Source organism: Falco punctatus (genome assembly GCF_963210335.1).
Source record: "Falco punctatus genome assembly, chromosome: Z".
In the NCBI taxonomy this organism is placed as follows: domain Eukaryota; kingdom Metazoa; phylum Chordata; class Aves; order Falconiformes; family Falconidae; genus Falco; species Falco punctatus.
Genome location: NC_137586.1, coordinates 35,954,808 through 35,981,407, shown reverse-complemented (window position 1 = coordinate 35,981,407; position 26,600 = coordinate 35,954,808). Strand labels below are relative to the sequence as shown.

Sequence of the window (26,600 nt, the reverse complement as noted above, 5' to 3'; positions counted from 1 at the left end):
AGCTGGACACTGAAGCTGAATGCTGGATGTCTGTCCTATGCTTTCAGATGCTTATCCCTGCATAAGCCAGACAAAGACAAGTGGTCAAAATGGAACCCACTATAAGGAAGATGAAAAGAAAATAACATTACAGAAGCCAGACAGAAAACAAGCTGAAGAGAAAGAGGGTGTGGTGGGCATATGCACTCTGGAAGAAGACATCAGTCAGAGATGCAAAGGAGTTGCTTTCTGAGGTAGGTAGGCAGCAGCAGAGCAGACAGAAGCCTACAGATGAAGAGATAGGCAGCTGTTTAGAGGCACGCATAAAAGGGGAATGAATAAAACTCAAAGGCAGAATGAGTAGGATTAGATGAAAGCAAAAAGAAGCAGGATCTAGTAGACTATAGAGAAGAGTGTCTGCAAAAAAACTGGTATTTCTGTGCCCTTTGCTTCTTTCTGTCTGCTGTAAATAGCTTGAAACCTGTTAGCAAATAAAAAATAAAAAAATTAAAAAATTAAAAATTCCAGCCCTATAAAAAGTGCTGTTCCTTGTGCAGAATAACAAGCTACTCATGGGACAATAATTCTAGTGTTAGGTCTGTGGTGTGCATCTACTGGGCCAAAGATTGCTGATGGCACAACTCATGTTCCACCTGATGGATTTTTCTTTTGGCAGATGTAGGCTTTCAGAACTGCTACATGAAAGTAGCTCAAGATATCCCCCATTAAAACAGCATTGTCTGCAAAGTTAAGTACTTACAAATTATGAAAAAAGGAGAACTTTCCTTCTGCAATCTGAATTCAGTATCTCACAGCATCCATGTTACAATGCAAACTGCATTCCAAGTGAATGGGTTATTTTTTCTCCAAAATCTTGATTCATTCAGTGAACAGGATTGACAATGGTCAAGGTGTTAAACAGAGTTGTGCTCTTAAGCAGGCTGCTGCCGGTGCAATCTGTCTTTCAGATAACACAGAATTGGGAATGGGATGAAGAAGCAGTATGGAGGACTCCTCCAGTCTTGGCCTCATCCCCTTCTTTTTCTACTTTTCCCATCATAGTCACTCTTCTGACCTGTTTCTTTCTTACCTCTTTCCAATTCTGCTCACCCTCAGCACCCAATTCCTTCTTCAGGCATTCAGTTACGGCATGACATGTCTAGTCCCAAAAACAGGATAATTCTGTTAAAAAATGAAAATGTCTACTTTGAAGTAATAGAAAATACCATTCTACAGTATATAAGCTTTTAAAAGTTAAAACCAACTAAAATACTGTCAAGGTCTATTTTCTGACTGTTCTGGTTTCAGCTGGGATGGAGTTAAGTTTCTTCCTAGTAGCTAGTACAGTGCTGGGGTTTGGCTCTGATGTGAGAACAATGTTGATAACACACTGATGGTTTTGGTTGTTGCTGGGTGATGTTCATACCAAGTCAAGGACTTTGGTTTCTTGGGCCCTGCCAACCAGAGGGCTGGAGGGGCATGGGAAGTGGGGAGGGGACACAGCCAGGGCAGCTGACCTGAACCAGCCAAAGGGATATTCCATACCATGGGACGTCATGCGTGGTATATACACTTGGGAGGCTAGCTGGGGCGGGGGGAATCGCTGCTGGGGGACTGGCTGGGCATCAGTCAGCGGGTGGTGAGCAGCTGTACTGTGCATCACTTGGTTTCCTTTCTCCCTTTTCCCTTGGATTTTAACCTTTTTAACCTTTCCAATATAACTGTTGTTATTATTACTATTAATATTATTGTTGTTGTTCTTACCTTTTTATTCTGTTTAAATTATTAAATTGTTCTTATCTCAACCCTCAAGTTTTACACTCCTTTCTAATTCTCCTCCCCATCCCTCTGGCTGGGGCAGAGTGAGCAATTGGCTGCGTGGTGCTTGGTTGCTGGCTGGGGTTAAACCACGACACTGACACACTTAGATGTATGTAGTTCTACCAGTCCTGCCAATAGTCGAAACACTTTACTGTTCTTTACTGTTCTTTTTTTTTTTTTTTTTTTTTTTTTTTTTTTTTGACTGCAGACATCTTGGTGTGAAGATGCTGTCATGCTCCATATTCTGCACCCCATTAAGCGACACTATAAATTTTCAGTACTCATAATCATTAGTATTAGAAAGCAGACATATTCCTTATTCGTATGTTTAGTAAAGAATTTAACACTATTACAAAAAAGTTAAATCTTGGATTTTCTATTCTACAGAATTCATCTGTTCATACACCCTGGAATCACAAAAAAAAAAAATGTTATGCTGAGACTAAAAATATTATGGTAGATGTGCAAACATGGCCTAACAATCTAAGCCTCTGACTTTAAGCATAAACTATTAATTTCTACTTCTTACTACTTTTAATGCTGGAATAACTTTATGCTGCAAAATATGATTAAAACTGATAGTCTCCTTTTCCTCTGTTTTTCATTAATTTATTTTACAAATATGCATTGCTTACTGCTGAGTTTGGTGAGATTGATTTTAGCAGAAATAAGAAAAAAGTACATGTTCATTCACTAGTCTTTGTAGTACTTATTTTCTGTCCAGTATCAACTTCCCAACTCAGAAACTGTGCTTGTGGTGCAGGGCCAACGGGAGCCTCTCATACAGCAGTCTCATATTTATTTATGTCACCAATGCTGCTTCTTTAGAAGAAGGCATTAATACTTAGATATTCCTCATCAAAGAAGAATATAGCTCTGGGGCTGGTGTCATCGCCACAAATTTGGTGGTTTTTTTTCATAACGGGATGGTCTGCCTGGAATCTGGCCTGCTGGCATCAGGTGGGATTCACCTTTTACAAAGGCAGAATAGAGGAGAGTTTGTGCTCCTGAGCTGGGGTGCACTCATTGACAGAGCTTTCAGCTAGACTGTAGGGGGGGCAGGGATAGTATCAGGCTTGCCTGTGACAAGCTGTGGGAGGTTAGAGGGTTGGGGTGCTAGTGAGGGCCCTCAGCCTGTTGCTCTGGGACATGCTGTGTACACTGGAGCACATTTCCAGTCTTACAGGGATGAGCCAGGAGCTCCTGAGGCAATAGGAGCCAACAGGGAAACATCAGTGAAATACCTCAGAGGAATTAAGGTGTGTTCCTCTTGAAAGGTGATGTGGCCAACAGCCCAGCTGAAAGGCCTCTACACCAATGCACACAGCATGAGCGACAAACAGGAGTTGAAAGCCACCGTGCTGCTAGAAAGCCATCACCTAGTTGCTGTTACTGAAACTTGCTGGGATGAACTGAACGACTGGAGTGCAGCTGTTGATGGCTACAGCCTGTTCAGAAGGGACAGGCAAGGAAGGAGGGGCAGTGGGGCTGCCCCCTACATCAAGAAACAGGTGAATTGTGAAGAGCTGTCTCTGAAGAATAGCCACGAGCAAGCTGGAAGTCTGTGGGCAAAAATTAGAGACCAAGGCAACAGAAGGAACCTTGTGGCTGGTGTTCAGTACAGGCTGCCCGATCAAGGGGAGGCTATTGGCACAGTCCTCTTACTCTAGCTACAGAAGACATAGGTCTTGCAGACTCTCATCCTGCTGGGGGACTTCAACCACCCCAACACCTGCTGGAAAAGTAGCACCAGCGGCTGTAGGCAATCCTAGAGATTCCTGGAGTGCATTGAGGATAACTTCTTAAACCAGGTAATAGGCAGCCCTACCAGATGGGATGCGACACTGGACCTGATGGTCACCAACACAAGTGACCTAATCAGTGACATCAAGATTGGAGGCAGCCTGGACTGCAGTGATGATGCACTGGTGGAGTTCACACTCCTGAGGGATATGGGTCAGGCAAACAGTAAAGTCAGGAGCCTCAATTTTAGGAAAGCAAACTTCCAGCTGTTCAAGGAGTTAGTCAGTAGGACCCCTGGGAAACTGCCCTCAGGGACAAGGGAGCACAATAGATCTGCCAGATCTTTAAGGACGCTCTCCATAGAGCACAAAAGCTCTTGTTTCCTAGGTATAAGAGATCAGGAAAGGAAGGTAAGAGACCAGCATGGATGAGTTGAGACCTACTGGTCAAACTAAAGGGCAAGTAGGAAATGCACGGGCCAGTGGAAGCAGGGACAGGTATCCTGGGAAAAGCATAGGGATGCTGCCTGGTTCTATAGGGATGGGGTGAGGAAGGCCAAGGTGTGGCTGGGGCTGAACTTGACAAGGAATGGAAAGAATTATAAGGGCGTCTATGTGTATGTCAGCCAGAAAATGAAGATCAGAGAATGTGTACTCCTCTGATGAACACAACTGGCAAACTGGTAATGACAGACAACGAGAAGGCTGAGGTAGTCAACAAGTTTTTTTGCCTCAGTCTTCACTGGCAACCTTTCTTCCCACACCCTCGATTGGATGGACCTCAAGGCAGGGACTGTAAGAGAAGATCATGTTCATGACTACCTGAGGAATCTGAATATACCTAAGCCTATGGGACATGATGAGATGCATCCCAGGCTCCTGAAGGAATTGGCTCATGTACTTGTCAAGCCATTCTTCATGATATTTGGAAAGTCATAGCAGTTAGGTGAAGTCCCTGATGACTGGAAGAAGGGAAACATTGCACCCATTTTTAAAATGGGTAGAATGGGGGACCCTAGGAACTACTGACCTGTCACTCTGTGCCTAGGCAGATCATGGGACAGATCCTCCTAGAAGCTATGCTAAGGCACATGGAGGACAGGAAGATAATTCAAGACAGCCAGCATGGCTTCACCAAGGGCAAGTCTTGCCTGAGCAACCTAATGGCCTTCTATGATGCAGTGACTATATCAGAGGACAAAGGAAGAGCTACAGATGTCATCTATCTGGAATTCTGTAGGCCTTTGACACAGCCCCCACAATATTATTCTTTCTAAATTGGACAGACATGGATTTGATGGGTGGACTGTTTGGTGGATAAGAAATTGGCTGGATGGTTGCATCCAGAGGGTAGTGGTCAAATGGTGATAAGTGTGTCCCTCAGGCGTCCATACTGGGACCAGTACTGTTTAATATCTTCATCAATGACATGGACAGTGGGAGTGAATGCATGCTCAGGTTTGCAGATGACACCCAGATGAGCGGTGGGTGTCATGCCAGGCATGTCCCCCATGCCTGAGGGAAGAGATGCCATCCAGAGGAACCTGGACAAGTTCAAGAAGTGGGCCCATGTGAACCTCATGAGGTTCAACAAGGACAAGTGCAGGCTCCTGCACCTGGGTCAGGGCAACCCACAGTATCAATATAGGCTAGGGGATGAGGAGACTGAGAGATGCCCAGTGGAAAGGGACTTGGTACTGGTGGATGAAAAGCTGGACAGAGCTGGCAATGTGAACTTGCAATCCACAAAGACAACTGGATCTTGGGCTGCATCAAAAGAAGCATGACCAGCAGGTCAAGGGAGGCGATTCTCAGGGGAAGAATCTCTACCCTGGTCTTATGAGACCCCCCCTGGAGTACTGCATTCAGCTCTGGAGCCCCCAACATAAGGAGGACACGGACCTGCTGGAGTGAGTCCAGAGGAGGGTCATGAAGATGATCAGGGGGCTGCAGCACCTCTCCTGTGAAGACAGGCTGAGAGAGTTGGGGTTGTTCAGCCTGGAGAACAGAAGGCTCCTGCAGACCTTATAGCGGCCTTCCAGCACCTAAAGGGGGGCTACAGGAAAGCTGGAGAGGGACTTTATACCAGGGTATGTAGTGATAGGACAAGGGGTAATGGCTTTAAACTGAAAGAGGGTTGATTTAGATCAGATACAAGGAAGAAATTCTTCACTGTGGGGGTGGCGAGACACTGGAATTGGTGGGCCAGAGAAGTCGTGGATGCCCCATCCCTGGAAATGTCCAAGGTCAGGCTAGACAGGGCTTTGAGCAGCCTGCTCTGGTTGGAGATGGCCCTTTTCATTGCAGGGGGGGTTGACTAGATGAGAGGAGGTCCCTTCCAACCCAAACTGTTCTATAATTCTATAAAATGGCCCCTGGATCAGCCTGAGAGCTAACCATTGTTCTTTGGAAGATTTAGCTCTGACTTTGGTGTATATGAAGCAGACAATATGCTAAACCCTGGAAAACGTTCTTTTAAGTATACAGAGTAATAAACAATGCCTCCTCTCAGGTGCTGTCTAGCATGTGGCTGTGTGACAAGAGGAAGGCAAGTGTGTTTTCAGCAGTGTGTCTCCTTGAGAGTGAAGGAGTTCCCCAGCTGTTCCAGCCCTAGCTCTACTAAAAGCAATCAAAAGACAACAGGCTTCATCCTGGTGTTCCCTGGCAACATAAGCAGCTGTTATGACACTCCCTCTTATTCTTTTTCTTCATGTGATGTGAAATAAAGAGGTTTTGCTAGGATACACCGAGAGCTAAAGCATAAAGGACTTATTGGAAGGGGTAAAATTTTTCAGTGGTTTCTGTTCCTTAGCACTAGCATTATTCCAAAATAGAGGCCTATTCTAAATCTGAAATTTTTCAAGAAAACTATTGCATTTGGAGGAGACTCTGACTGAAATAGCTTTAAAAAACCCTCTTGCATGAATGCACGATGTCTTACATAGGTAAGGCTGTTCTTCTCTGATAAAGAGCTGTAACAATATAATATCTGTCCACTTGAGGAGACAAGGGCTGTAGTAATCTAACTGCATTGCTTAGTTACACCAAGAAGATGGAGAAGTTAGATCAAAAATGCCAACAGTACAGTGTCAGACACACAACAGAGCTACCACATCGCCGGCTGAAGGCTTAATTATTTTCTCTGTTTTGAAAACTAGCTCTTTTAATATGCTTTTGTACTAACACTGAAAATGTATTTTTTGCTTAGTTAAATAATAAGATTAAATGAAGGACAGAGAATTAACACCACCACCAGAATATTTAGGTCTCAAATGTGGTTTTGTTGATCTTATCTATGTAATCAGTGCCTGCCGAGATGGAGAGTTTACAGCTGTTGTGAGGTAATGTTTCCATCTCTTAGCAGCAATTTCTTCTCTAGGAATCTAAAGCATGAGCAGTAGATACCGATTTTTCAAAGTATCAGCCCTCAGAGATGATGAACCTTTCCTAAAGGGCATTACATTGATTAGAAAGCCTTTGTCTAGTGACTACATGTAGAGGTAGTATACACAGCTTCAATTTAAAATGTTTTTTAGTCTGTCAGCCTGTCAAATACGAGGTATGTGTGAAGATTTGCTTTCGTTCAATTAAGTTTTTTGTATTTACTTGTACATATTTTTGTTGTTCAAATATTTCATCAGCTGTTCATTTAACCACAAGTAATAGTAGTACAGAGATAAAAAACCTGAACTATTTTATACAGTTTAACAGTAAGTTCTGTGTAATGTCAAGTGGCAATAGCAATGTAGTATTTACTTCTCTAGCTCCTAGTAACAACTCTTCTCAAAGTTCATGTTTTACTGACAGGATTAATTCTGTTAATTATGCTTCCAAAACCTTGAGGAAGTCTGGGGAGAAAAAGGCCATTTTAATAAAAAGCCCCTTGAAAGTTAAGGAAATAATTGCTCCTCCGTTCTTAGTATACAGTTCATAAACAGATAAAACTCCTTCCATACCACAAATCCCAGGAAATGCCTTCAATCTATGATAACTTCCACATTTGTGCGAAGTATCAACAAATCACAATGCTATGCTATTTGCTATTATTCATAAGCTTAGGTGTGAAATTCTTTAAAATCTTCAGAAATTACTATAACCAGTTTGCACCAAAAGCCTTTATTTGGGATAAAAGCTAAGAATCACACAATGACAGAATGGTTGTTGAGGTTGGCAGGGAGCTCTGGAGATCATCCGGCCTAGGTGACCACAGTTTTTGACTATATCCAAGGATGGAGACTCCACAACCTCTCTGGGCAACCTGTGCCAGTGATCAGACACCCTCACAGAGGGAAAGCATTTCCTGATGTTCAGAGAGAACCTCCTGTGTTTCAGTTTGTGCCCATTGACCCTTGTCCTGTGACTGGGCACCACAGAAAAGAGCCTGGTTCTGTTCTCTTTGTACCCTCCCTTCACGTATTTGTACACATTGATGAGATCCTGTCCTGGTTTTAGAGGGTACAGAGTTAATTTCCTTCTATAGTAGCTGGTGCAGTGCTGTGTTCTGGATTTGGTGTGAGAACAATGTTGATGGCACATGGATGTTTTCAGTTATTGCTAAGTAGTGTTTATACTAAGTTACAGACTTTTCAGTTTCTCCAGCCTTGCCAAGGAGAAGGCTGGAGGAGCACAAGAAGTTGGGAGGGGACACAGGACAGTTGACCCGAACTAGCCACAGAGATGTTCCATACTATAGAATGTCACGCTCAGTATATAAACTGGGGTGAGGGTGGGGTTGGCTGGGGGCACTGATCGCTGCTGGGGACTGGCTGGGCATCGGTCAGTGGGTGGTGAGTGGTTGTACTGTATATCACTTGTCTTCTTTTCTCCCTTCCCTTTGGATTTTGTTCCTCTCCCCTTCTTCCTCCTTTTTGTTATAATAATTACTATTATTGTCTTCATTTTGGTTTATGTTATTTAAATTATGAAATTGTTCCTATCTCAACCCTTAGAATTTTACATTCCTTCCTAATTCTCCTCCCCATTCCTCTTGTGGGGGGAGGAGTGGGCAAGCAGCTGCATGGTACTTGGTTGCTGGTTGGGGTTAAACCACGACAGATCCCTCCCTGAACCTTCTCCTCTCCGGGCTGAACAGACCAAGTTGTCTCAGCCTTTCCTCATAGGGGAGCTGCCATAGTGCCATCTTGATCTTAGTGACCCTTTGCTGGATCCTCTCAAATATCTGCATATCTGTCTTTTACTGGGGAGCCCAGAACTGGACACAGGACTCCAGGTGTGGCCTCACTGACTGAGCAGAGGGGGAGGATCTCCTCCCTCAACCTGCTGGCAACACTCCTCCTAACGCAGCCCAGGAAACCATTTGCCTTCTGTGCTGCAAGGGCAAATTGTGTGAACAAAAAAATTGTGTGAATACCAGTAAATTATTGTCTTGAATAAAACCATTTTAAAGTCTTCAAAGTCCTGAAGAAGCTGATTGTCATCATTTTGAGAGATCCCGTGTCTGTTTTAACTACTACTAATCTCCTTTTTTAGTAAAACTGAGCATCATACAGTCTAATGTCTATATTAGTGTTTTAAGATACTAGTACATATATAACATACCGCATCCTGATACACCTGTCAGGACAGGATGTTTACAGATTGTTAAACTAAAGGCAGCATACAGCAGGGGCAATTTTTTAAAACTGTTTTGATGCTGGACAACCATTGAAATCCTGGGAAAACATGCCAGAAGACCTTTAAAAACTGCAAGTTACCTTCTTTAAAGTCACTCAGAGTCACCAGTAAAATGGAATACAGATCCCAAACCTTTTGAAACTCTGGTTAGCAACATAGCAACAGGCTTAGCCTCATTACCATAAGAGATAAAACCCTTCTCTCCCTCTGTAACCCACCTGCTGACAATTGCTCACAAAAAGCTTCCAGCGTGAAGCTCTTCATTAAGAAATGGAAAACGGACCCAGCATTAGATAAGCAAGTAGGAAGTCATTATATACATTTATAATGGCTTCAAAAAGGATTGAGAAACAGTTAATGAAGTTTTGCAGATAGAAATACAATGTGTTCTTCATATAAACACTGAAGAAGATAAACTACAGATACAATAAATTACTAATATGCTATCCTCTAACAATTAACCAGTTCTAGGTTTCTTGCTGATCAAGGTCCTTTTCTCCCACTTACAGATTTACAATGAAATCATAATTAATACAATATTTTCAATCTTCTTACAAGTCCACACTGTATGTCTGTCCTTCATGGGCTTCCCCAGGGCAAAGATTCTTAACTAAAGCATGCTTTAGAAATATATAGCTGATTTCTTCTTAGCTTATTGTTCTACCCCAAGAAACCTTATAACCTCCCAAAATTGTGAGTCCCTTAATTTTACCTTAAAGTGACAGCAATTGTTCAACATTCCTAACTGAAGACTTTGGAGAGAGATTGGTTGATGCACCAGCCATTCCTTCTCAATGTTTGATTTCATCTTTCTGGGCAGTTCATAAACAGAGTTTATTTGAGACACAGTGGATAAGCTCAGTAAAGGACTTCAAATGCAAAAGTATTCAGAAGAAAAGGAAGATCTCTTCCTACCCATTAGTACAGCAATTCCAGAACAGATGCCTCTTTTGTAGTAGTGGTTGAAAAGTGCTCCAATTTTATAAAACAAATTTAAAAAGCAAAACTGTAATGCACAATCTGAGCAAGTCATGAGAAAAGTCTAGGGAAATGTCACAGAGATTATGTTAATATTTTTCTGTACTTTGTTCAGATTTCACACATAAGTTAAACAACGGTTAGTTAATATTTGGACATGAATAATAGAAATAAAAATTGTTAAAACACTGAGAACAGAAAAATGAAAACATGTAATTTCATTTTACTTAGGTTTGACATAGTAATCTGGAATTAAAAAGTATAAAATACATTAAAATAATCTGCAATATGCTTGAAATACAGGAGAGAAATACTCAAAACTAAGAGCTTTTCTAGATAAATTGCTAAACAGTTCAGTGCCTATCACAATGGCTGCCATTCTATTTCCAGCCCTTATCAGAGTAAAGATGCTTAAGTTTATACCTTATCTGTGTGTTGGAAAGAAATACATTATTTTGCGTATTATTGCATAGAAATGAGTCAACTATACAGTGTTGGTCTTTAAAACTCCTCCCTTTTTGTAGGGAGTATTCTACCTTACAGATGAATCACATAAACAGCATTACATATCTCTCCATCTATGACTTCAATTTTAAAACCAAAGCAAAACAGCTGCTCCTTCGGCACGGCAGGAGGAATGTGAATATGTTTCACTGCTTTATTTTTTTCTTAACTGTTAGGGTATGGGTAAAGCTAGTCTATCTTTCATTTACAGAGTGAAATATATGATCTCATAGAAGAATTCCATCTACCTACCATTAACTCATGAACTGTAAAGGCTGGTAAAAATAAAAGGTAATGCAAAATTTAAAAACAAACAAAAGGAAACATTATACATGCTGCTTCTTTATTTCTGGCAGGAAAATAGATAAATACACATACAGTTTTCTGTTTTGAAGTCTGATTCGGACAGAATTCTCACTGCCATATTTATCATAGAGAAAACATTGTATTTACAGGAACAATCGAAATGCTGGATGGAAAAGGATTTCTGAACATCTTTAGCAACAGTCTTCTCTCACCAGCTGGAACCGCTGGTCACCTTCAGGGAAGAAGGCAGCAAATAACATTGCCTGAACAAAGAGAATTCGTGTGTCAAAAGGCTTTTGCTTCTACAGTTATCAAGACTGCAGGTCGTATTTTTAATATTGGTGCTCAGTCCACTCGGTGCTTGGAGTAGCGAGTTCTTCATACATCTTGTAATGAACCAGAAAACAATTATACAAAAAGAATCTGACTGTGACACAGTCAGTGTTCAGTCTCTAGTAAAGCAGCTAGAACACTCAGTGCACATTCAGAGAGGTGGTGTAGAGGACTAAGTTTTGTGTGCAAGCGTGGTGTGAGAAAACTTCAGAGGACATGATGGAGGAAGAAATATTTGTTATACAAATATTAATCCTAGGTGTATTCCTATTTGTGATCAAAACATGGTTTTTAACGTATTTTATCATCTTCTGTGGAGAGCTACTCCAGCTCATGCCAGAAGAGGGGGGTCTTCTCTTTCCCCGCAAGTATATGGGCGCAGTAACTGTTTGTCTTGGGTTGGACTACCCTTGTTTTCACAGTTAGTTCAGACTGAACCTTTTTTTAAAAAGTTCGTTCCTGATGCAATTTATAAATGAAAGCACCTTCACTAAGTCTGTGTTTATACATGTATACAGTATGCTTTTTCATGACAACCTTGAAAAGCCAGTACCAGCCTCAAATTCCTTAAAAACTATCCTGTATTAGACCTGATGCTCTGATTATGATGGGGACATAAGAGGAACTGGGAAAATAAGAAATTAAGGACATATTTTGATAGTGAGACAATAGAGTTACTCGTAGGTTCTTAAGGCTATCTTATTAGGTTCTATATTTAATTCTGATTTTTTTGATGTTGCATAATTAATACCACCTTTGCTATAATCCTCTTACAATTATGCTGTGTGGCAGGGCTGAGGAATGTCTGACTTTTTCTGTCTAGACTTTAGGGGGAAATATGTTTTTGGGAAGCATTTTTGAATGAAAAGGAAGACGCACAACTTGTACTTTTTTTCTTACAGTAGCAAGGAAAGACATCTAGAGATGCAATAAAAAAGAGTGATAGAACGAATGGAAAGCAGGAAGATACAGTGTAGTTAATGCAGTATTATTTTTAATAATCCTAAAGAGGAGGAAAGAAATATCTAAAGTGTCTGATTTTAAAAGCTGTTCCAGTACTATCGCAGAGGCTCAAAAAACAGATTACCTCATGACGACAATGCCGTTAGCAGTTTTGTTGTGAAGTAACTGTCCTGAATTGCCACGTTGAGCTCTGATCCATTACCTGAATAGACCATGGTAACACAATCATAAACGTGATAATTTCTTCTGTACCCAGATATACGAACAGTTTGGCCATTTCAGCCATCTAATTATTCAAATAAACCCCAAACTCTATTGGAGTTTAAAAATATAAAAGCACCATCTTTGTAAAACTTGCTAAGCCCAGCAGCAACTAGCTGGGTTAGCTCTCAGAAGGTAAACTGCCACCACCATCGCTAATACAGGAGGTCCTCAGAGACATAATTAAAAGTCTAAAGAGGAAACTGTCACACTGTTGGAAAGACACAAAAAAAGAAAGCCCACCAGGGGACAGAGATCAAATAGAACAGAACAATATTTTAATCTGATCCATTAAAAATAACAATTAAAACCCAATACATTTGTCTCTACAAAGATACGGTTAACTTGTATATACAATACACATTGTACTTAAATCACACCTTTCAGATGGGTCTGCCAGGACATTTCACAGATATCAATGGCAGAACTCAGTTAATCAGCTTAAGCCAAAGGCAACCACTGAGGTTTGAGCTCTGATCTAAACCTAAGTATGTGATACATCTTGACCCTCCATAGACAGCACTGATTTCCATTTTTGAGGAGTGCCACAGCTGAAAGACAGAGATATAAAAAAGCTTCAAATAAATTTGTTGTCAGGTCATAGGTCAGCACTGTAAGACCTCACAAGGTGAACTGCATGCACACAGTTAGACAGCTGATCCAGAAGGTGGATGTTCTGCTTGCCATATTGTTTTGCAACTCAAAATGTATTCTTGCAAGAACAGTAAAACGGAATGTGTTGCCCATACTATTTGAGCAATGTTGTGTAAGACCAAAGCTAGTAAGAATGCTGATTTTAGCATTTTGCGCAATCTGGAGCTTATATAGGTGTATATATCTCAAGGCTGTGCACATCATGCCTATACAGCATCTAAAGCATACAATACTCTCTCAGTTTAACAGCAGACAGTTCAGGCTACAGACTATGAATATTTCTAAGCTACAAAGCAAGGATATTACTGTCAATGTGTCCCTAATTGAAGCAAAAGTATCTAATTCCTAAACAGCTAACTAAAATATTTCTAAAGGAACAAGTCAAAAGAAAGCCACAAGCTCTCAACATGAGGTCAGAAAGTGACATTTGTATTTTTTCTATTTTTGGTACAGATGGTGTAAAAACTACTGCATAATATCAATCAAGTGAGGAATGAACACTAAAATACCTTTAAGAAGACATCTAATTCATCTAATTTCAAACATTTTAAAAAACAGAACTAGAAACAAATGCCAGGGATGTGTCAGGAAGAAAAGGAAAAAAATGTAGCATCTTTGACAACTTATGTGGCAGCATAGAAACATGAACATAATGACATGTGGGGGAGATCTCAGGAAAGACTGTACATAAATCCTTTGGCAGCAATCTATTAAAACAAGATCCACAAACTAGATTAAAACTAATGTTTTGACATAGAAAGGGTATACAAATAGGTAATAAATTTAATTTAGTGAAATAATGCACTTAAAATTCCCACCGGCACCTCATTGAAAAAGTTGCCTAAAATTTTATGCTCAGGAGAATTAAGATCTGACTGAAGCTAAGGGAGAGAGAATTGCCATATACTGTTAATCTCTCTGAAAATAAATAATCCTTAAAATGTTTATTATTTACCAAATAATGATGCTATAAGTAAATTACTGTAATTCACTAGGAAAAGCACATGATGTTAAAATATAAAGAATCAGAAAAAGTCTACTGGGGAAATTCTCATCCCAGCAGCTACTTCAGGATCAGAATTTCTCACACTGAGAAAATTAAATGAGGTGGTGGCACTACAGAGAAAAGATCCAATACCCACTAAGTGAACTGAAACAAGTGAATTAGAAAAAACCCAACTAAACCAACATAACTAGTATGGGTAATAAACATTCCTCCTACAAGCCTGCCACGTATCTTGGCAAAAAATGACAAAATAAAATGATCTGTGATTGTGACTGAGTCGTGTTTGGGTAATCAATGCTGCAAGTATTTTTATTCATTATAATTCATTATTATTCAGAATTTCTTTAATACAACATGACATTTCACTTTTGCTTGTTAAGCTACAGTAAAAGAAAAAAATCACAGATGCAGAAGTTTCTTTTAGAAGAAGCCAAAATATTTATTTGAAACCTTAATTTTTATAGTCCTTCAGTCAAGCTATGGAAAATAGAGAAGAGAAGATAATACCCCTTTTCTGACTGTTGCTATCAACACAGAGTAAGTTTTAGAAACTGGTTCACTCTAAAGCACCTGTGACAGCATCCAAGGAGGTTATCAGCTTTGGAAGGCAAATGGTAAGGAAGAAGAATCTTGTTTAATGCAGTAAAACGTCTGGTTCATTTACTAGTGAGAAAAAGAAAGGGATATTGAGAACAGGAACATCCAGAACTATGTAGTACTTGCTAAACAAAGAAGTATGGGAAACTAATATTCAGTATAAAAAAACCACGTATCTTTTCTGACATTAATTTAACATAAATTGGATAGGTACAGAATAAGAAATACTTAAAAAATCTCAATGTTGATATTGCTTTAAAACTCTTCCATAGCAATTCCAGAGACAAAAATGTCATGGGTTTTTTTCATTTAATCTACAAAATCTAAGTTTTAAAACCCTCATCCTTCTACAACATGCACAGTATCTGGATTTTTTTAGGCTTAATACACCTATGGCCATATATACTTATTAAATATATTTTCCAGATTTAGATCATACATTTCCAGCCAGCACTTTCTCCATAGTTTAGTCAATCTGAAAATAACAATCATTTGGTCCCATTTGGCTCTACAGTTGTATTGTACGGTTTATGAAGCATTATAGACATTCAGTTTTAAATGCATGTGAACGTCAAGTTTAACCTTTAAGTTTTACAAACACTAACAACCACATTGTGTAACTTCTTTTCTTTAAAACACCTAAACCTGGCAGCCAAACTATCTGATATATCCAGCATACCAGAGAGACTCCAATATACAGAAAACTGGAAAACTGAAGGAAAGCTATTCTGAACCTTAAACTAGACCAGCAGACTCCAAACATGTCTCCAAACGATTTATAAATTATATACATGTACTAACTATACGAATGTATACATAGATCATATTTAGAAAATAGGAATTACAAAAGGATGAGATAAAGACAAATTAAATACTTTACTTTTATAAATTTATTTATTAATGGTACAAAAAATACATTCTTCCTGCATCTCAGTGGATTATTGTGTGCATACCCCACTTTGCAGACCACTGGATTAGACCACTGAAGAATGACAGAAGTTCTCTATAGAGAACTACTTCTCTCATCTGAATGGAGCCTGCAATGAGTTACACTCCCATCCTCAACAATGTCTTCTCTTATTTTTTTCCCCAGTCTTAACTATCTAGCAGTTTATAGAGCTGTTACAGACTGTGTCTTGCATCTATTGCCTGTGCAACCACTCATACTGTCCCCAGTGCTGGCAATTAGCAATCATAGTCTTAATTAGCCTGACCCACCTGGCTATTTTGCTACTAATAAATCAATTAATTCAATTCACATGGAGGAACTTCTGTGTAGTGCCATAACTTAATCGCTACTGGTCATCCTTGTATATGACTGTTTTATGCAATAGAAAAACTTAGTACCTAGGCTGAATTTGTATTCTCCACTGATATGCAGTCTGTCAAGAAAGTACAGTGTGGTTAGTATTTCTAATGTATGTAGGGATTTGACAAAAGCCTCAGCAGAGCACAGAGGAGAAACTTGGGATGTAAGCTATAAACACTTTGGCACATGGAATTGGATGATCTTTACTTCTCCCCAAATGCTATGGATACTGCTCATTGGAGGTCTCAGTTTACTTACCTCCCTCAGGAGCCTCTGTTACCACTCCATTTGTTAATTTTTGAAGTGAGAAATAGAAGCTTCTAAAATGAGGGTAAATTTGTCATTGGGATCTCTAAGGAGCTTCTTTCCCCACCCCTCCACCCCCCACCCCCTGTAGAAGTATCTGCTCCTTTGGGGCCCATTAAGCTATGTGATCTTGCACTTATATCCAAAGATGTCCCTTTCTTATCTTCCATTCTTTCCAGTGGAAAGAGATTGTCTGGCTCTCTTTATTCCCCTTTCCTAGTCAGTATCAAGAGGAAACAGAAAACAAATCACTGGAACAAAACACATTTTACTGTCCAGCCTTTTTTTCATAAGCACAAGTATGTATTTTTGCAGTTGGCCCTATGTCAATGGTGCATACTTCTGCCAAACATGCTTTTTCTGTTATCACCATTGTTTTCCTTGTCTTCTCCCACTTAAGGTGACTGAATATTACTTTGCCCCATAAAAGGTTAGTGAGATTCTCACTAAACTCACTTGTTCTCACCAAAAGTGAAGAATCTGCTCTTCTATACTGATATACTTTAAGTTCTGGAACCAAAAATGAGTGCAATGTTGCTGAAACGTGTGGAAAGATACGATGGATACAGCAACTGTAGAGTATTTGAACTCTTGGCCACAGCTACAGATGTTCACAGTCAGAACATCTTTCACCAATCCCTGAAAAACTTGAACAAATACCTGAGAAACCCCCTTGTTTCTGGGTGGTTTTTTTACCACTTATTCTGACTAAAGACCAATCAATCTGAAGGTGTACAAGGAAAACAGTATTTTCAGGGCAGGGGAAGAAAGGGGAGTAAAGGATTAACCAGGTCAGAGATTTACCAAGACTTTCAGACCAAGGACTTGAATAGTCAATAGGAATTAGAATCAGCACTATCTTGAGTACTAAAAGCCTGATATTTATGTCCTTTCAGCTTTGTCTCTTGTACTGTTGCATTGACATTTGACAGGTTTCTAGTAAATAAATAATCAACAATAATTAGCATAATACTTTCCAACCTGAGAAGACATGGGAAGACCTGTCAAAAAATAAGGAGTATTTTCAACTCATGCCCTATGTAGGCAGTCCAAAAGAATACAGAACAATTCCTATGGGCTTCTATACCTAGCATGTAGGGTTCCTTCTAAAGACAAATCCTCTCTGGCTCTCAGTTTATTTCTGCAGGCCTGAGCTTGTTCTGCCATGCTGCCCAGTGCATTACTTAATATTTGTGTTTGTGGCAGCTCTTTGGTCTCTTTATGCTATTTTTCACTCCAGTATTTAGTGAGTACATAACTTCTGGGAACAGTTTCTTTGAATAACAGGCTAAAATTTCTAGGCTTTCTATCAGGCTAAATGTTTTTCCATGTGTATTTTCATCTAATTATTTGTTTTCAATAATCACTGACCCTAGAGCTGGCCCTAACATGATCTTTTTTTCTGCCAGTATTAGTCTCTCTCAGCAGCTAACTAAACACCTCGGTGTCTTCCCTGTGACTCCTGCCCATCCTTGCCATGTTACAATGCTTGCCATCTTCCTGGCAGGCCACTTTTCTCTTCTACATCCCCTTTGAGATTTGTAACTTTATTTGCGTCAGCTTTGCAGGATTCTATCAATACTTCTCTTTCTAACCACTTGTAATCTGTTGCCCTGCAGATTTTCCCCTCCCTGAGGCTAAATGCCTTTGTATCCAAATTCTTCTCCCACCTTGGTGAATTGGTACTTTCCACTAAATTGTTGGTGCTTTCTCAAGAGTACTGTATGAATAACTTGCTTTCATAAAGAAAGGAAGGAAGTCCTGTAATCGTGTAGGAGTTTTATTACAAAAGTTGCAGATGCTGCAAAGAGTTGATGCCTTTTAATTGCTGGTCATATTCTGAAGTAATATAAAAGTAAATAGACCTAAAGCAGATAGTAACTCGACCAGGAGCCCTTCTAATTCCAAATGTTAGAAAGGCATGTGATCTGCTATTTGCATGTGAATGTTTTTAGCAGCATTCTTTTAAGGAAGGAAGAAAATGAAATCAGATCTTAGATTTTGTGACATTACCATAGCTTTTTATTTTACATGATGCAACTTGTAGCTTTATGCATGCTAGTTCTCCAAAGTAAAATAAGTTGACTGCTTTTCACTATTAGCTATGTTGTATTTCGTATAATTTTTGACAGTGTTAAGAACTTAAGGGAAATCTTTCTTTAACTTACAAAACTAGATGAAAATTAAGTTTAAAAGCATCAAAGATTGGCTCGGAAGCAAATGGAAGAAAGGTGTTTGAAGGCAGGAAATTAGATTACAGTGGAAAACAAGAAATACTGTTAAAAAATTCTAAGAGATTTGAAAGGCAGTTGAATATATGTGTCAAATCAAGAAAGAAAACATGTAAAAGGATTAATCTATTATACTAGAAACAGAGTGATCAGATACTACTTTTTACTTGCAAAAATGACATAAAAAGTGAAAGGTGGGAATAAGTGACAGAGAGTATGTATACTTCTCTGTTGGCCATTTCTGTTTATTTCAGATGCAAGCTCTCTGCTTTATCTCTTCCACATGTTCAGGTTTTTTCCTTTCATTTAACAGGGAACTTCACAAACGTTATTAGGTTGCCTTGAATCATAATTTCCCTTTGCCAGCCTTTGCTACAAGCCATTAAATGGATTCTGTACATTGAGCTCTTTCATTATGCTTTTCACAACTGTATCTCAGCAGTGTCTCAGCAATGTAATTTGTATCTATCATCTATGGTGCCCCCTCAGCCTCTTCCTAGCAGCAGAAGAGCATACATTGGCATGTTTTGGAATATTTCTATAACTACATAAAAATTTACCCTGTCTATATTTCTATAACTATATAAAGATTTATGTTTGTTTACATCAGATGCAACAAAGGCAGGAAATGCACTTTGTATTTTGAGCAGAAATTGGTAAGATTTGCACAGAATTCCGCAGTCCCGAGAAAGCTTGATCCCTGGTACAGATGATTTTTTTTTATTTCAAAAGCTTTGCTAATCCAGTGGAGTGTATTTAATGACCACTGTTTTCATCTCATAGGTTTAGCTGAGTGTACACCTCTCTACTCCTGTAATTTGGAAACTTCCTATTACACCAATTTTACACAGGAGGAACTGAACAACAAAAGGCTGAAACTTGGCTGCGGTCACACAAAAAGACTAAGAAGGAAAACAAAATTGAACCCCGTTTTCCCAAGAAACCCTGGGGTGCTCCCTGAGACATTCTTCTTCTAGCATAACTGCTTCTAGTATTTGCAGATTTGTTATGTACCTCTGGTTGTGAATAGCATCTTTGTTAATACGTAAAAATAAGTGCAATCTTGAAAAATACTTCTGTTGACACAAATTTACAATACATGTTAAGATGACAGCATCTTTGATTCCAAAGACATGCTTGCTACTACTGATAGCACTCCAAAGTAAGAAGTATATTTACTGATATAACGTATGTTATATAAATTACTTTATGTGGAAAATTAGTGTAGTAATTTACGTACTTCCATGTCAATTTTGTTTCATCTAAATACTCCACCTTTTTCCTTATTTTTATTTCATGGAAGAAAATTCTATCTCAGGATGGAAGGAGAGAGAGTGAAAGATAAGTGGCTTGAGGGTTAAAAGAGAAGTACTGGATGTTACTAGTCTTTGGAGATTATACAGTCTGTCATGGAAAGCCAAGGAAGAAGTGGACAGTTTGTGAATACAGCCATCCACGGTGACTAGAAGAACAGAAGCCAATAATAACATGAGAAAAGGGCAGAACTAGAAGAAGGAGAGGGAGCATTTAGTTAAGTAAGTCACTTGGAAGTATTAGATCAGTATTGAAGGCAAAATAGAAGCAAATCTGAGTACTCACAGAAGATATTCTGATGTAGGATGAAACTAAGTGCTTGAGTCAGGTAGACTTCCCAGAGTCAAGCGTTACTAAGTACTGAGGATTGAATGATTGGTATCAACAGGTGTTCTTTATTTGCTTATAATGAAATATCAATATACTTTTTAGATGTAGATGATCTGCTGAGGATATATAAACTGCATTATTAGATAATATCAACACAAACTTCCCTCAAGTGTTGGAAAAGTAGTTAAATACTTCCTGAGATGGACTACTAGCTCCCTCTAAGAGAACTGAAAACAGTTACTTTTGTTCACTTCATGCTTTCCACAGAATTTGAATATGATCTACTTCCATTTATTTGCCCTTCTATCAGTGTTAATAAGGAAAAGACAGAATTTATTTTAATATACCATGAAATATAAGATAATAAAAATATGTAAAGTCTGTAATTTCTTTTAAAGTATAGAACAGGACTTGGTCTGAATTTGATTGTGTTCCCTTACACTAAAAGAGCCCCATGTTTGTGGAAATTAAAGTAAATATATTTATTTGTATTAAGCAATAACAACAACAACATTATTTTCAATCCTGCTGTTTGTTCAAATACACCGCACTGCCTAAACAGCAGACAGAATCAGGTAACAAATGGGCATTCTCCACCCTCTTTGGTGATCTGTTTTTTCAAGGACACACCCAAGCTTTTACCCAGAAGTGGGGAAAAAAGAAATGTAACTTATAATCCAGGGTGTCCAAAATAAACTAGTCAGGGTCAGTAATAGCAGCTGTATGTCTCTTTAATCATAACTATTTTCCTTCCTAGCTCTCAGCATGGAAACTCGACTGCCAGTAGAACTGATTTTAATGACAAATGATTGAGAGAAGTTCACAAGATACATGAACATCAACACACATTACCAGGAGGGGATGAAGTATACCCATTCCCTGTTAAATTGTGTCAGAGTTCTGCATTAAAACATAAGGTGAAATTATTTAATACTCTCGACCTACCTACCAGATTTAATTAACAAATCCAAACTTTCCTTTGTGTGGAGTTAGTTTGTGTTTGCTGCATGGCTTGAAAGCTTTTATTCTTGAGGCTCTGTACTAATAAAGAATATTGTAACCAATTTTAAATATTGAACAATTATAAAAGTCAAGTTCAGATGCCCAGTACTGTCTACAAGAGACAAATCAATTTCTTCTAATATTCCTGTCAGCTTTGCTTCTTTGCAAGTGTTACGTATCTTTGGGCAGCCTTTATATGAAAGGTGTCCAATTCTGCTGTTTGACTTTATTCTTGCTGCTTACATAAACACATTTCTGCAAACAAATACTTTTCTCCTCTGATCAGACAGTCCTGTAAAATTCAGAAATTTCTAATTTTGGCTGTGATACGAGATGCATTTAGAGAATATCACACTGGAGAGAGCTCTTATTTCATACTGTAATCACAACTAGTATCTGCAAAGATTTACAAGAAGACAAAACAATCATCCTGCCCTCAGTCCAAAAAAATTGCTTCCTGAGAATACAGTGACGTAAGAAATCCCCCAGTCTGGATATGACTTAAGTATCACATGCTAGTTCTGGGCCAGCCAAGTATCTTTACTGTGGTTAGTGGTCTGCAAGACAGTGCAAGACTTCCATTTGATTCCCTGCTTTTGCATACTTGACCAGAGACAGCTATGTTCATGCCTATATAACATCTTACATCCAAGAATCTCTGAAGATCCTCAGCAGGAAAATGCTGAATGGTTGCTGTTCTTAGGATGATTTTACAAAGAAGGTGGCTGTGCAAGAAATACAAAGAAATGTGAAATAAATTTTTCAGACTTGAGAATATGTCATTATGGGAGATCCTGTTTTTACTGAAGTGTTTCTACTAATGTTAGGTGAATGTGCAGTTCTATGTGAAGCCAACCAGAACTCAGCATCCCCCAAAACTGTTATCCTGGATAGGTCTTAGAAAGTAGTTTTCAGAGAACAATGCACAAGTCTTCACTGGTTTGTCAATGCAACTCCACTCTGCTCTATTGCTGAGGCTGTAGTTAAACCTGAACAGATAAGCTTTTCAGGATACAACCTAATTCTGCACAGAGGTACCAGGCTATCTACAATGGGTTTCAAGAGTCATGTAAAAGCCTTTATTAGCTTGGTTTCTGTCCTACTTCATAACATGTTTACCGTTTTTGTAACTGAGCTGGCAATCTCTGGCTCAGCACAGTCACAACTACTTGGCTCAGCTGGGTCTTGAAACATATGGCATGGCTTATTGAAACAGAGGAATTTTGCCAATTATAAGGTTGGTCATCATTTTACTAACAACTTTGGTGACAGAGTAAAGCATATTTTATATGGTTTTGATAAACTGAAAGTGGGTAAGAAGGGATTGTATAAAAGTAACTGGTAAAGAACAAGACAGAATAAGGTAAAAGTTAAAAATTATGGATCACAGTAATACACATGGGGAGATCCAGTTAGAATGGAACGCAAACCAGCTAGATCAATATGATATTGAAAGGAAAATGCCATTATGAGCTGTATTACCAAGAACACCATGTATCAAATACAGGAGGTAATTATTCTATGGTCTACGGAACATGTGAAGCTTCAGCTAAAGAACTATTTGCAAATCAGTCCAGTGAACTTGCTGACATTTATAGAAGTCAAGGAGTACTCAGGGAAAAGCAACAAGAGTGCTAATAATTTTCAGAAATACAACCTATGAGGGATGTTTGAAGGAAAAAACATTGTTTGGTCTATGGGGGAGGTAGGAGTCTGAAAAGAATGTGAGAAAGGCCTTCCAGCATTCAAGTCCGCTATGAAGTTTCTCTAGGATAGGAATCAGTTTATTTATAGGCAAAAATATTTTGTTTACCTATTAGGAAAATCCAACATTAAAGGGGTGAAGTACTGCAGTAGGCCACATATGGGGGATATAGTGGGATGTTTTAGAAAATTCTGGACCAACATGTCTTAGAGATGTTCTACACGTACTAATCTTGTCTCAAAACAATTAGAAATCCTGAGATTTCATCCAGTCCAAAACTCTGCAATTCTGTAATTTCAAGGTGACATACACACTACAGAGATCCAGTTTAAAATGAAGTAACAGATTTCTGTTTGTCACATAGAGTGGTGATGCTGAATGGTTTGTGGCTCCTCCTCACCATCCCAGTACTTGCTTTTCATCTAAAAGGCACAATACCAGTAACCTGTTGCTGCTTTATAGTGATGGATTTCTTTTTCCTGGTGCTGGTGATTAGATTTAGAACCTAAATTATTGGCCTAGCCTTTAAAATAATACCATAAAGTGCTTTGAAGTCTGGAGGTGAGTAAAATTGTTTTGAATAAGGCAAACAGAGACTGAAGTATTATGAGAGCTCAAAGTAGCTCATTATGTATTTGTTTTGATGCCTCTCTGTTACAAAATGAGGTATTCTGTGCTAGTTGCACTCCTATGAATAGCATTTTCCTCTGGAGTCTGGAAAAATGTATCCACTGGTATGCTTCTACAACAGATTTCCTGAATAAATGCCTCCTAAAACGATACGTAGAGGACCGGATGTCTGTGTCTTTCCTCTGCATAAATGTGGCACTGCAATTAAAGATCATCCTTCCTTTCATATATAGGACTTATTTTAGCTCCCATTTTTAAGTAATGATTTCAATTCTAGCAGCATCTCTTACAAAGCACTAAGCAGTGCCTTTGTATGTGTATGTGTGTGTTTGGTCTGCAAAGAAATAAGAACACAAAGAAGGTGAAGAAGTTACAAGGAAGTACTTTTTGTCTTTTAGGAGAAATATGTGGAATGAGTTAGAAGAATGCAGCTTCCTTTTAAAAATGTGACCTGGACTGTATTTCAACCATTCTTTAAACTTTAAGGGGGGGTGGGGGATGGGGGGTGGGGGCGGGGGCGGGGGTTGTGCGTGCGTGTGGGAGTGGGGGTGTGTGGGGGTGTGTGTGCGCACACACAGGAGAGAATTGAAACCTTAACCTATCCTGTCCTAGTGAAGACTGAAACAGGAAATGGCAGTAATGTTATGGGAGGCACTGACAATAAAGCTTGGATTCATGTACTTTCCACACCAACAACACCCACAAGACTGTAGCTGCTAGGCATATGTATCTGAAGATTCTGCTAATTCTGTTGATTATGCAGTTATAGACTACGGAATGGTAAAGGGGATATTTTAAGTTCAAGTATTTTATATGCTATATATAAACTGAAGATGCCAAATAACTGCTGCTGAGATCTTAATTTTGTAACAGTTGTTATTGTTCTTATCTCACAGCCTGTGGCATTTCTTCTTTAGTAGTGATGTATTTAGTTTGCTACCAGAGCAATATCCATTATTTGGTACTAACATGTCAGGCAAAAGAAACTTGACTTCATCAGTGATTTGTAGAACAATGTTGCCACCTTGGACTGGGACAGATTTTAGAGTTGTTTTTCAGAGCAAGATGCAGGGGTGAGTGTGGGGTGTTAGATTCTGTGGGGTTTTTTTGCACTAACTATCATAATTGTTTTGATGCTTCTGAGTGCTAGAACATTAAAATTATGGTGTCTAGGTCACAAAGGCAATCAGTGTTACCAACTTTTTTTACTTATGTGTATCAAACGTAAGTAAGTCTTTTGCTTGTACACGGTGTATTTGTTGGCAGAAGTCATGCGGCAGAGGATACATGCATATGGAAGTTTTTAGATGCACCAAGAAATCAGAAATATAGGGTCAAATTAAAATGCTCACCATACACAGCATAATTTTACAAAGAGACTCTCAGCTGCTACAGACTCAATGTCATAATCTAAGAATTATGACACACACACACACACGCACACACACACGCGCACGCGCACACACACACACACACACACACACACACACACACAGAGGTGGGGCATCCACAAACTTGGAGAGATTTGTCTAAGGTCCAATACCAGCCCTTTGGATATGAAATCAAACTAACTGAGAGTGGGACAGCCAAAGGACCAAAAGGAAATTCGAAGTTTTATTTGGGTAGTACTGTCAATATGAAACAGTATTTGTCTTACAATCCAGTGATAGAAGTGTATGGATGAAAAAGTAAAAAAAGGAAAGCAGTCTGTGTAGACATTTTCATTTCCTACTTTCTCCAGGTTTTGCAGATTTTAAGGAGTGCCTATAGCAAAGTCTACACCTTCCCCTTGCAGTCGCACCTGGCCACAATATGCAGAATAAAAGTCTAGCAGATGTCCTCAACGAAGTATTTATACTGAAGAGCAGGACAGTATCCGTCATTCCAACTAAATCTTTGGGTGTGAGGCTTAGAACCGAGCTCAAGTTCAAACAAGATGTATTAAGCATCTGCCATCAGAGTAGCTGAATCCTCTGCTTTGAGAGGTTGAAATCTAAAAGTTGGTCTTTGGAAAGAAGTTGAGGATCAAGCTGTCAGTTTTTCTGCCTTCTTTTCTTTCTTGACATGAAGATCAAATTGTAGTTTAATATCTGAAGCAATTATAAATGAAATTTTAAAATGCCACATTATTTAAAGCCTGCTTTACTTTTCTGTCCTGTATTCAGCTTAAGTTGCCACATCCATTTAAGCAACGTGGAAACAGCAGAAAAACTGTTCTGCTAGAAGTAGGGAAATCTTAGCAGTAATCTTTCAAACAACCAAATGTCGCTTTTAAGATACTGAGTCACTCATGACTGTTAGGTGTGAATGGGTCATTCTATTTGTTAAAACTCATTTATAAAAGAAAGCTAAGTGCACAAATGTTTATTGTAAGATACCAGGATAAAATAAGTAAAAGCCCATCCACAATTAAAGTTCAAGACTATAACAGTTAAACTGGATAAGAAAAAAGAGACTTTCCCATCATGATTACAACCAGCTCTCTAAGGCAATCACTTTTGACTGCAGGAATATAAGGAAAACAAATGGTAAACCACTAAGAGAACTGGAAAACATTGAGATTCACTTGGGAAAAATACCCTCAAGTGTTATATGAGATAAGCTGAGACATATTCCAGAATGCATGTAGAACACTATGTGTGGTCTCTGACTAGCAATTACTAAGCTATAGAAAACAATTTTGATGGACAGAGATTGGAAGTGACAACAGAGAAAGAAGAAACTTCAATCTTGAGAGCTCTTAAATGTAAATGTGTGTATTCTTATTGTTGAAAGGTTGGCCATAGAACTAGCAAATAGATCCAAAACATGTATTTTAACTTTCTTTACTACTTTACGTTGCTGAAACTTACTGCACCTTATTTCTTCATCTCTAAAACAGGTTGAACAGTTTTGTTTCTTTGCTCATGTTTAAAAACTTCTAATGTCCCTTACAAAAGCTGTTACAGAACTACAAAGTAACATCTGTATCTATTGCTTTTAATATATATTCTTT

The 26,600-nt window shown here is 38.8% G+C and overlaps 1 protein-coding gene across 4 annotated transcripts in view; it reads right to left on the bottom strand.

The window, feature by feature from the left end:
• Positions 1-26,600, bottom strand: part of LOC308056467 (uncharacterized protein) — a 56,849-nt gene that overhangs the window by 24,467 nt on the left and 5,782 nt on the right. The window contains exons 1-3 of one of the 4 annotated variants that reach the window (XM_080371912.1): positions 12,385-25,017; positions 9,889-9,988; positions 1,070-1,138 (exon numbers count right to left, since the gene is read on the bottom strand). In XM_080371912.1, the coding sequence (XP_080228038.1) occupies positions 1,070-1,138; positions 9,889-9,988; positions 12,385-12,389 (174 nt within the window). In that variant the 5' untranslated portion in view covers positions 12,390-25,017. Of the gene's footprint in view, positions 1-6; positions 461-739; positions 1,162-9,888; positions 25,018-26,600 lie in introns of those variants that run through there. The other 3 variants (XR_013924845.1, XR_013924843.1, XR_013924844.1) reach the window with 3 other exon arrangements.